Genomic DNA, 12,636 nt, shown 5'->3' with positions numbered 1-12,636 from the left:
TGTTTTTATTTTATTTTATTTTTTGTAGGTGCGGGGGGGTAGCAGTTATATACGTGTGTATACAAATCACAATACTAGGATCATGATACGATATATCACAATATATCATGATACTGTAAAAAAAAAAAGGCACATTTTTAATTGATTTTGTTTGTTTTTGTAAAAGATTATCTCCTGGAAGAATTGAATTACACTGAAAATCTGCACAAATACTAAACCCATTTTTATTTGATCACAACAGGATCTAATGTTGTATCACAAAATGTTCCTGTGTTCAAAATGAAATTACGTTTTACGGACATTACAGTTTAGGATCCAGCTCAAATGTTCATATTCTATTAGTTCAGAACTAACATCACAACATCAAATATAAACAAAATAGGAAAAGAAAAAACAAAAATGAACTCCCACAATATCTGCATTTGAATAAATACCTAAAAATATCCGTACAGTACTTTTTAATATCGATACAGTATTGTGAAATGAAATATCGCGATATGTTGCAGAACCCATATTTTCCAACAGCCCTATCCATAACTAACATAACTAATGCTGGCGTTGAAACAAAAGTGAAACTTTACATACTTTCAACAACGTCCGACTTCCAGGGGTTCTATTCCTCTATTATAAAGCGGATCTTACACGAAATTTTCACATCTTCTAAACTAAGTTATCCTACATGTCCCAACCCAATAGAAAAACACAGTAAAACTGCAGAAGGTTCTGTTGTTAATGTCGTATACATTAGTTGATTCAGTGATTGTCTTCATCCTCAGCGTCTGGTGGCCATGAACATGCCTCTGAACGCTGATGGGATGGTCACCTTCAACGCCACCCTCTTCGCTCTGGTCCGGACCGCCCTCAAGATCAAGACTGAAGGTATCTGACTGGTTCACACCGGAAGTGGAATGTAGCCACGTACTTTTTCAGTTGTACCTACTCATCGATGTAGAGCTGTGAACATTTCGTGCAGTTCTTTTTTCATTGGGGGGTTCGGCACGAAGGCCAAATACTGAGTCTGTCCTCCATCAACACATTAGTTTAAGGACTTTGAAGAGAGTCTGCACACGTTTGGGTTTGTTGTAAGAACCGAACTGATTTGTACCATATTTCCTCTTTTGTGGAAGAGAAACTGATGAAGTGTTCAGCTGTAGGACTACCAGTGGAAACACCAGAGAAGTAAACACGGAGGGTTTGTGTTTCTGAACGAACTGTGGGGATTCTACTGGGAGTTCTGGAGTCCAGTCCAACAGAAGGGAGAGCTGCTGCTTCGCTTGTTGCCTTCGCTGTAAAACTGGAAACTGTTGAATTTTCAAAATATACGAATAAAATATACTTTATTCTCGTTAAATAATGAGTTTTTTAAAACTACGACTTTATTCTCGTTAAATAATGAGTTTATTCTCATTAATTAACGACTTTATTCTCATTAAGTAACAACTTTATTCTCATTAAATAATGGGTTTTTTAAAACTACGACTTTATTTTCGTTAAATAATGAGTTTATGAGAATATACATAAGAATATACATAAAATATACATAAAAGTATGACTTTATTCATGTTAATTAACGACTTTATTCTCGTTAATTAGCGACTTTATTCTCGTTAAATAATGAGTTTTTTAAAACTACGACTTTATTTTCGTTAAATAATGAGTTTATGAGAATATACATAAGAATATACATAAAATATACATAAAAGTATGACTTTATTCATGTTAATTAACGACTTTATTCTCGTTAATTAGCGACTTTATTCTCGTTAAATAATGAGTTTTTTAAAACTACGACTTTATTCTTGTTACCTCCGCCAAGGAGGTTATGTTTTTGCCAGGGTTTGTCTGTCTGTCTGTTAGTCTGTCCGTTAGTGTGCAACATAACTCAAAAAGTTATGGACAGATTTGGATGAAATTTTCAGGGTTTGTTGGAAATGGGATAAGGAAGAAATGATTAAATTTTGGTGGTGATCGGGGGTGGGGGGGGCCCACGGGGGGGCCACTGATCAGCCTTGGTGGAGGTCTGCGCTCTCCGAGTGCTTCTAGTTAAATAATGAGTTTATTCTCATTAATTAACGACTTTATTCTCGTTAATTAATGACTTTATTCTCGTTAAATAATGAGTTTTTTTAAAACTACAACTTTATTCTCGTTAAATGACTGTATTCTCATTAATTAACGACTTTATTCTCGTTAAATAATGACTTTATTCTCATTAATTAACAACTCTATTCTTGTTAAATAATGAGTTTTTTAAAACTACGACTTTATTCTTGTTAAATAACGACTTTATTCTCATTAAATAACGACTTTATTCTTGTAGTGACAAGTGTTTTTTTTTCTTATGTGGCCCTAATACGCTGTCGTATTTTCCTACCCTAACCTTCCATAAGTGGGTCAAAAGCACCAGCATTCATTTTTAAAAGAATTGAATCTCAACCCAACAGTGAGCTAACATTGTTGACATGTTCTATTGTTGTTATATACTATATGTTATATATATACTACATACTTTGCTATTAAAATGTTCAGAATATTTAAAAATAAATGAATAAATAAAATTGATAAAAATGTAAAAAAAAAAAAAAAAAAAAAAAAAAAAAAAAAGTCACAAATATTTTAAACATTAAATAATTTTTATAGACCAAAATATAATTCAAATTATTTTTTTAACATGACAAAATGACAAAAATGGCAGAAAAACAGGAAACAGAAGCGTTTAGGGTCCAGACACTCGTGTATCGAAGGGTTAAACGTGTCCAGCAGTAGAATACGACATACATATGAATTCAGCTGTTCAGGGCAGTGGGTTTTGATGTCTCCACCCACTGTATCCTGTTGCTAGGTAACCCCGAGCAGGAGAACGAGGAGCTGAGGGTGATCATCAAAAAGATCTGGAAGAGAATGAAACCCAAACTGTTGGATGAGGTCATACCGCCGCACGAAGGTAAAGGTACGGCACGTTTAATTACAATACTACAAATACTACAAATGTGAGTAGAGGGAGGGCTGGATGGTTCAGAGAATACACACTGTGTATTTAGTATCACAGACATGAAGTACAGATGACATCACAGTTTAATCAGGAAAAATATTTGAGTATTTGTACAGAGAAGTTCAGTGATAGTTAATGTCAGCCTCTAGTGGACGTCAGTGGTATTACTGTTTAGACTAAATACAGCAGGTGTTGTTCTCTGCCCCCCCCCCCCCCGTATTACCAATATTATGACATAGAATATAGACACTGAAAATACTACTACAAGTACTGTAACTACTCCAAATACTCATGGTTTTAGGAAGAATACTAGTCTCTTCTTGCATCCTCATTTCCTCTCCTCTCGTCTCTTTTTCTTCTCCCCTCCTTTTCTCTTGTTTATCTTTTCTCCTCATTTCCTACGTCTTCTCATCTTGTCTCCTCTTTTCATCACCTTGTCTTCTCTCCTTGTTTCCTCACCTCTTGTCTCCTCATCTTCTCTCATCATTTCCTCTCTTCTTGTCTCCTCATCTTCTCTCCTTGTTTCCTTTCCTCCTCTCTTCATCTCCTTGTCTTCTCTCCTCATTTCCTTGCCTCTTGTCTTCTCATCCTTTCTCTTCATCTCCTTATCTCCTTCTCTTGTGTCCTCTCTTCACCTCCTCACTTTCTCTCCTTGTTTCCTCTCTTCATCTCCTCGTTTCCTCTCTATGTTTCCTCTCTTCATCTCCTCATCTCCTCTCCTTGTTTCCTCTCTTCATCTCCTCATTTCCTCTCTTTGTTTCCTCTCTTCATGTCCTCATCTCCTCATCTCTCTCCTTGTTTCTTCTCTTCATCTACTCATTTCCTCTCCTTGTTTCCTCTCTTCATGTCCTCATCTCCTCATCTCTCTCCTCATTTCCTCTCTTCTTGTCTCCTCATCTTCTCTCGTTTCCTTTCTTCATCTCCTCATCTCCTTGTCTTCTCTCCTCATTTCCTCTCTTCTTGTCTTCTCATCCTTTCTCTTCATTTCCTCATCTCCTCATCTCTTTCCTCATTTCCTCACTTCTCTTGTCTCCTCATTCTTTCTCTTCATCTCCTTGTCTTCTCTCCTCATTTCCTCTCTTCTTGTCTGCTCATCTTCTGTTCTTGTTTCCTTTCTTCCTCTCCTCATCTCCTCTCCTTGTTTCCTTTCTTCCTCTCCTCATCTCCTCTCCTCTCCGTCTTTCTACAGAGGAGGAGGTGACGGTCGGGAAGTTTTACGCCACTTTCCTGATCCAGGATTACTTCAGGAAATTCAGGAAAAGGAAGGAGAAAGGAGGTCTGAGCGTGGAGGCCGACAACACCAACCCATCTGCGGTTCAGGTCAGAGTGGGTTCATCTGTGTTCACGTATTTGTGTGTCTGTTTGTGTGTCTTTTTATAATAATAATAATAATAATAATAATAATAATAATAATAATAATATAACAAAATAATAATAATAATAATAATATAACATAATAATAATAATAATAATAATAATAATAATAATAATATAACAAAATAATAATAATAATAATAATAATAATAATAATAATAATATAACAAATAATAATAATAATAATAATAATAATAATAATAATAATAATAATAATAATAATAATAATAATAATAATATAACAAAATAATAATAATAATAATAATAATAATAATAATAATAATAATAATAATAATAATAATATAACAAAATAATAATAATAATAATATAACAAAATAATAATAATAATAATAATAATAATAATAATAATAATAATAATAACAGTAATAATAATAATAGCTTTATTTATTTAGCACCTTTAAAAACAAAGTTTACAAAGTGCTTTGACAGACAAAGCAGAAGGCACAACAGCAGGATACAAGATGCAAGTAAAGACACTAAAACAGAAGCAACACAATAAAAGACATGGACAGCAAATACAAAAACATGACACTTTGAATAAATTAAGTGAATCGGAGTAAAGAGGGCAGGGAGAACATGATGCTCTCAAATCAATGTAAAAATGAAGGAGTGAGATAAAACAGCATCATGTATGAGAATAGAAATTAATAAATGAACAGGATAAAATTCAAATTTAAACAATTAAAATTAAAAAAGGGACAGACATCACATAAAGGCAAGTCTAAAAAAATGTGTTTAAAGAAGCGATTCAATTTAAAAAACGTCCCAGTCTGACTGCTGGGACTTTTTTTTTTTCTCCTTATGCAAGAGGTCCAGAATGTTGGTGATATGACCAAAATGATCAACATAAATTGGTTTGAGTCTTTGTTTTTTTTTTTGGGGGGGTTTTGTTTGTCTGTGCGTAAATATGGATGTATTTGTGGGGATGCCACCTGGATGGGGGGGGGGCAAGTTTAAGAATTGCATAAGATATGCCTTAAAGATGTAATTGTAATAGAAAAATGATAAATAAAGGTGTTAAAAAAAAAAAAAAAAAGAAGCGATTTAAAAGACGTTACTAATTCCGCAAGCCTTTTTGTGTGTCTTTGATCACTGTTGTGTGTGTGTGTTTGCAGCTGTGTAAAGCCGGTCTGAAGACTCTGCAGGATCTGGGTCCAGAGATGCGTTTGGCTCTGAATGAGGATCTGGAGGAGGAGGAGGAGGCCATGATGGAGGAGGAGGAGCTGGAGGACAACGCCCAGTACAAGGTCACACACACACACACACACACACACACACACACACACACACTAAAAACACTTAAATAGGCTTTTAAGGTGGTCAGACTCAGAATACTTTATTAACCCTCCGGTATCCAGGTGCACCTTTTAGGCACACTTTGCACTTCATGTTAAAAAAACATCATATTATTTTTCACAATTTAAATAAGGTTAGAATTTAAAAGTTGTTCATTTTTGCATGGTCTTTAAAATTCTTTCCACCAGCTAAAATTTGCACATTGTAAACAAAAGAAAATTACCAGACTAGCATCTGTCTGCCAAGTGTGCCTAAAACGCACTATTTCTTCCATTTGATCTGTATGATTAAGGCTGACCTGGATTTACAAAAATAAAATCAAATTAGAGCAGAAAAATAAATCAATATATAATATTTAATAGTTTGATTTATAGGTGTGCATTTTTGGCACACTTGGTGACAGATGCTAGTATTTTTGAACATTTGACCTAGCACCAAAAATAATAATGCAAATTAACCGATGTTGGAGTCAATCATTGACATATGCCAGGAGGAAAAAATCAAATAATATGTGATCCACTTTTTATGTAGTATACTGAAAAAAAATTTTTTTGTTTGTTTTTTGCATCCAAAAAAACGGTTTGTTTACATTACAAACACGGCATTTAAAGGGTTAAAAAATGTGACAGTTATTGAGTATTTGGTATTTTTATTTACGGCTCAAGTTGATGAAATAGAAAAAAGTATAAAAGAATTAAAAACAAACTGTATAAAATGTTTTTGACATTATTCCACAAGTGTGCCAAAAAGGCACACTTGGTGCTTAGTAAGGGCCTTGCTGGACGGGATACCGGAGGGTTAATCTTAGGGGTTAAATGACTGATAATTATTGTGCTGTTAATAAGGTCAAAGGTCAGTGTATTGTGATGTTTTGACAGTTTTTATGTTTTTTGTTGCAGAACGAAGACCGACGAGGCTCCATGTTGGGAACCCCCACAGGTAAACACACACCTGTCCGACATCAGGGATGGGAGCAAATAATGGTTTTAGTGTGAGAAGATTCAAGAAGTGTTGAAGTCACAGCTCTGATAAAAGATGGTTAAGAGGGAAAAATGAGCTCAAATTATTGTTTGACTTCTTTTTCTTATAACTGTTCACATCATCCATTTGTTTTGCTGTTTTTGTCGTCTTATATAAGGGACAGGATCTTTTTTTCATCATGAAATGTACAAAAAATGTCATATTTTGACTGATTTACTTTATTTTCTTGTTAGATTTGTTTATTACAATGAGTAGAACAAATAAAATAATATGATTATTAGATTGTGTTTCATTCAGAATTATCGTCCAGGTGGAGTGTGTGATTTAAGCCCCTCCCCCTCTGCCTGCAGGTCCTGGCGGTGTCGTGGGCGATGGCGGTGTGTCTAACGGCGGCCTGATCCATCGCGTCGGTTCTCTCACTAAGATGCCGAACGGCAGCGAACACGACGACTTGCGCCGCGGATCTGTCGGTCATCAAAACCACCGCCGGCCGTCGGTGAGGAACGGCCTGTTAGACCACGGACACAAGAGGCCGTCCTACTACAAATATGGACGGTAAGAGAACGCCGTCCTCCAGATGACCCTTTAACCCCTGAGACATTATTTCTGCTGTGAATCTGCATCTGCCTCAGGTTCAGAAAAGCTGCTGTGAGTCTGTGCTGGTGTTCCTTTCCTTTAGTGGTTTGGTTTTACTGTGTGCCGCCAAATGCGGCCCGCCAAAGGTTCCAATCCGGCCTGAGGGATGTTTTTGCCAAGTGCAAAAATTCCACAGTCTTGAACTGAATTAAGCAAAAAATAATTTAGCTTGAATTAAGGAAAAAAATGTTAAATTAAGCCAAAAAAAAAAAAATCTTCAATTAAGGAAAAAAATCTTGAATTAAGCCAAAAAAAAAAAAATCTTCAATTAAGTAAAAAAAAAACTTGAATTAAGCCAAAAATAAAAAATCTCAAATTTAGCAAAAAATCTTGAATGAAGCCCAAAAAAAATCTTCAATTAAGTAAAAAAAATCTTAAATTAAGCCAAAAATTTTTTCAATTAAGTAAAAAAAATATTGAATTAAGCCAAAAAAAATTTTCAATGAAGTGAAAAAAATCTGGAATTAAGCAAAAATAAATCTTCAATTAAGTAAAAAAAAATCTGGAATTAAGACAAAAAAAAAATCTGAAATTTAGCAAAAAATCTTGAATTAAGCCAAAAAAAATCTTCAATAAAGTAAAAAAATTTTAAATTAAGCAAAAAAAAAATTTCAATTAAGTAAAAAAAATCTTGAATTAAGCCAAACAAATCTTCAATTAAGTAAAAAAAATCTTGAATTAAGCCAAAAGAAATCTCAAGTTTAGCAAAAAATCTTGAATTAAGACAAAAAAAAAAAAAAATCTTCAATTAAGTAAAAAAAATCTTCAATTAAGCAAAAATAAATAAATCTTCAATTAAGTATAAGAAATCTTCAATTAAGCCAAAAAAAAAAAAATTTCAACAAGGTAAAAAAAAAAAAATCTTGAATTACGCCCCAAAAAATCTAGAATTAACAACTTCAATTTTTTTTCCTCTGTTTTAGTGCAAAAAATAAGATTAAATTATGAAAATATTTACATTTACAAACTATCCTGTATCACTAAAATGTGAATAACCTGAACAAAAATGAACAACCTGAAATATCTAAAGAAAATTAAGCAACATTTAACAATTTTCTGCCTGTTCCTCAGTGTTTAGTGTCTTTGTAGATCTGATCCATAATGCACATGTAGAAATGATAAGTTGTGGCGTAATATTGTTAAAGTTGCACTAAATTTTCTTATGTTTTTTTAATTTAAATTTCAGTTTTTTCATTTTTTTTTTCATTTTTTTTCGATAGTTTAAAAAAGTAAGTATTTTCATCATTTAATGGGGTTTTTTTAACACTAAAATAAAGACAAAAATTTGGAGCTGTCATTATTTATAGGTTATTATGTTATTATTTTACTGCAGATCATATTGGGGTGGATGTGGCCCCTGAACTAAAATGACTTTGACACCCCTGGGTTAGAGGGTTAGAGATCTGGGGAGCTGGATTTGATTGACAGGTGTCTGAGCCAATCACACTGTCCTGTTGTTGTTCAGGCGGGACTCGAGGGACAGATACTGGAGGAACGGCGACATGGAGGTGTATGGAGAGCAGGGATACTACAGCAGAGAAGAAGACAACGAGAGCATCGCCTCCAGAGACAGGTAACCACGGAAACGGAGAGGACGCCAGATAAAACTCTGTAAATCCTCATGTTGTTTTATTCATTTCTGTTTCCGTGCGTTTTCAGACATTACCCCGACGAGCCTCCAATGTACAGAGACCACTATGATGGCCACGCCCCCTACAACGCTAACTACGGCAACGGCTACAGTGATGGCAGGAGGACGACCCGCAGACGCCTCCTTCCTGCCACGCCCACAGGTGAGGAAGTGTCCGAGGATGTTTCAGGGCGGTCTTCATCTCCGACCGCTGACGTTTGTTTGGTCTTCGTGTTTCAGGTCGAAAGCCGTCGTTTAACATCCAGTGTCTGCGGCGTCAGGGCAGCAGCGACGACCTGCCCATCCCCGGAACGTACCACCCCACGTCCCCCCCACGCCGCGCCCACGGAGAGGTATCACACACAACGACACGCTAACACTCCACCAACCACAGCCCCCTGCCCGTCATCAGTTTAACCCCTCCTCTTCCTCCTCTTCCTCTTCCTGGTCTTCCAGCAGCAGACGTACGGGGGTTACGAGTCTCACCACGCCTCCGGACACTCGTCGATGGCGTCCTCAGCGTCGTGGGCTAACCCGTGTCCTCGCCGCGGTCGCCTCCTTTACGCTCCTCTGATCCTGGTGGAGGAGGAGGGCAGTCCACCGTGGGGAGGGGGAGGAGTCGACGGCAAGAAGGGAGGAGCAGGAAGAGGTGAGGAGACTGCTAGAGTGGTAACAAACAAACAAACAAACAAACAAACAAACAAATGGAACCAAAAACACTACCCCTTGCCTCCCCTTGGAGGGGGCAGGGTAATTACTTATCATTACTACTTTTACTGTTTATTACTACTTGTATTTTTAATGTGCATTTACCATTGTTTACCACTGTTTTAACTGTTATTATTATTTTCTTTTTTTTATCTTCTAATTCTTATGTGTATACATGCAATATTGTGCTGCGACTAGAACCTTAATTCTACCCAAGAGATCAATAAAATACTATCAGATCAATCAATTAGATTTGATCTAATCTAATTTAATATAATGTAAGGTAATATAATCTAATCTAATCCAGTCTAATCTAATCGAATCCAGTCTAGTGTAATCTAATCTAATTTAAACTAATTTAACCTAATCTAAGGTAATCTAATAAATCCAGTCTAGTGTAATTTAATCTAATCTAACCTAATCTAATCTAATTTAATCTAATCTAAAGTAATCTAATCTAATCCAGTCTAGTGTAATCTAATCTAATCTAATTTAATCTAATCTAAAGTAATCTAATCCAGTTTAGTGTAATCTAATCCAGTCTAGTCTAATCTAATCTAATCTAATCTAATCAAGTCCAATCTAATCTAATCTAATCCAGTCTAATCTAATCTAATCCAGTCTAATATAATCTAATCTAATCCAGTCTAATCTAATCTAATCTAATCTAATTGAATCTAGTATAATCTAATTTATTCTATTATAATCTACTGTAATCTAATCTAATGTAACATTGACATAATCTGTTTGCTAATCAAAAAAAGCTAAATCTAGTCTAAATTTGTTTAGATTATCCATTAGAATCTAAAATGACCCTGAAACATAAACGTGTGTTTAAACGTCTTAATAAACACCACTGACTCACCTCGTCGTCGTTTCAGGTGTGAGTGTGACGGGCGCCGCCCCCAGACCGGCCTGGTACGGCGGCCCTGGAGGGACAGCAGGTAGGAAACTCAACAACATCCTCTGACACACTTTAAATTCAATTCAATTCAATTCAATGAACCTGAGTAGAACATGACGGCGTCAGTGTGTGTGATACATGTGACTTGTGTGTCGTAGCTCCGCCCCCCTACAGAGCGTACACCACCCTCAGAGTCCCGTCGCAGCTCGGCGCTCAGTTCACAGAGAAGAGAGGTTCGGCCGACAGTCTGGTGGAGGCGGTGAGTGTATGCACCACTGGCAACCTGTAAACTCACTTTGGTTAAATTCAACCAACAGTTTTGCTGCTAAAATGTTAACAAACAAACAAACAAACAAACAAACTGAACCAAAAAAAATATCACTTACTTCCCTTGGGGGGGGGGATAGATAAATAAATAAATAAATAACTGACATCGACTTTTTTTTCTTCTGCAGGTTCTCATCTCTGAAGGTCTCGGCCTTTACGCTCGGGATCCGAAGTTCGTGGCGTTCGCAAAGCGTGAGATCGCAGATGCGTGTCACATGACGGTGGACGAGATGGAGTCGGCGGCCAGCGACCTGCTCGGAACAGGAAGCCACGCTTTCCTCAGCAACGCCTCGGACCCGGCGGCGCTCTACAGCGACGAGGAGCCGATCAGGACGGGACGCGACGAAGACGAACTGGCCGACGAGATGACCTGTGTGACGTCATTCTGACCGACACTAGGGACCAATCAGAGACTGTGGAGGCGGGACATCAGTGTTTGACCGACAGGGTGTTTGACCAATCGGAGTGTGGTCGAACAAATGACATGATTTTAGAAAGAAGACACACAGATGATGAACTTTTAAAAAGCAGACAAAGAAAATGATGAATGATGAAACTAAAGATGTCCGCCCTCAGACTGTGACTGTGTCGTCATGGTGACACATCTCATTAACAAGATGGATGCTGGGATTTTTATTTTGGACGCTGTTGACCTGAGTCAGTGCGAGGTCTGATTTGAAACTGAACTGATGGATCCATCACAGACCGAGGAGAACACATCAGCTCTTTAAAGAACTGTCCAACATTTAGTCTGATCTAAATGTTTAGCTGGAACCGGGGATATGCGGGAAATATTTGCTTTAACTTAATCACTTAATTAATTGATTATCAGATTAGTTTTTTTTGTCTCTGCTGTTTTTTTATTGAACACAGGAAACCGTGTGTCTGTGCAGATTTTCTTTTATAAGTGTTTGATATTTTTTATTTGTGCACATGAGGATGACGCATCGGTTTGTCCACTTCTCTGTTGGTGTTTTCGTCTCATCACATTTCTGTATTTCTGTCTTCTGTTTGTGTCCCAGCAGATAATGTTAAGGGCTTATTTTCAACTTCATGCCTGGATTCCCCCAGAATCCTCCTCAGACGTTTCATCTGCAGCGTTCAGCTGAGAAACAGCTCTGAACCCTCGTTTACCTCCAATAAAGACTGAAAACCTGCCCATGTTGAACACTGTCTTTAAATCCATGTTAACACTATGTAACACGATGTCGTGAATACTAGAAAAAAAACACAATATACCAGCGTGTTGAATCACATGTCATACTATAGACTTCTGACAATTCCATTTAGAGCCACTGAGCGGCCATCTAAAAAAGATATTAAAACAACCTGAAAAACCTCAGGGAACACTCATTATGAACTTAGGAAGGTCCGAAGTCACGTTTTACGTACCTTTGAAAAATATGTTCAAAATGACCATTTTTGGACGTCATACTATAACCTTACGAAAATTCCATTTTCAGCCTCTCGGTGACCATCTGAAAAAGGCATTGAAAAAACCTGAAAAATTTAAGGGAGTGTTTATTATGAACTTAGGAAGGCCCTAAGTCAATTTTTAAGTACTTTTGAAAATATCTCTGAAATGACCATATTTGGACGTCATACTAAAGCCTCATTAAAATTCCATTTTCAGCCTCTCGGTGACCATCTGAAAAAGGCATTGAAAAAACCTGAAACATCTCCGGGAGTGTTCATTGATGTCTTAGAAACGCCCTAAAACACTTTTTGCGCCTTTATGAAAATATGTTCGAAATGACCATTTTTGGA

General features: G+C 36.5%; 1 protein-coding gene across 3 annotated transcripts in view; it reads left to right on the top strand.

The window, feature by feature from the left end:
• cacna1fb (calcium channel, voltage-dependent, L type, alpha 1F subunit) overlaps positions 1–12,026 on the top strand; it is a 117,680-nt gene extending 105,654 nt beyond the window's left edge. Inside the window, exons 39-51 of one of the 3 annotated variants that reach the window (XM_030138858.1) lie at positions 777–879; positions 2,843–2,944; positions 4,182–4,312; positions 5,503–5,634; positions 6,583–6,622; positions 7,015–7,219; positions 8,766–8,873; positions 8,960–9,093; positions 9,171–9,283; positions 9,387–9,579; positions 10,520–10,582; positions 10,701–10,801; positions 10,998–12,026. In XM_030138858.1, the coding sequence (XP_029994718.1) occupies positions 777–879; positions 2,843–2,944; positions 4,182–4,312; positions 5,503–5,634; positions 6,583–6,622; positions 7,015–7,219; positions 8,766–8,873; positions 8,960–9,093; positions 9,171–9,283; positions 9,387–9,579; positions 10,520–10,582; positions 10,701–10,801; positions 10,998–11,258 (1,686 nt within the window). In that variant the 3' untranslated portion in view covers positions 11,259–12,026. Of the gene's footprint in view, positions 1–776; positions 880–2,842; positions 2,951–4,181; positions 4,313–5,502; positions 5,635–6,582; positions 6,623–7,014; positions 7,220–8,765; positions 8,874–8,959; positions 9,094–9,170; positions 9,284–9,386; positions 9,580–10,519; positions 10,583–10,700; positions 10,802–10,997 lie in introns of all 3 variants that reach the window. The other 2 variants (XM_030138857.1, XM_030138856.1) reach the window with 2 other exon arrangements.
• Positions 12,027–12,636: the final 610 nt, after the last annotated feature.

This window comes from Sphaeramia orbicularis, chromosome 7 (assembly GCF_902148855.1).
Source record: "Sphaeramia orbicularis chromosome 7, fSphaOr1.1, whole genome shotgun sequence".
In the NCBI taxonomy this organism is placed as follows: Eukaryota; Metazoa; Chordata; class Actinopteri; order Kurtiformes; family Apogonidae; genus Sphaeramia; species Sphaeramia orbicularis.
This window is presented reverse-complemented; position numbering and strand designations above follow the sequence as displayed.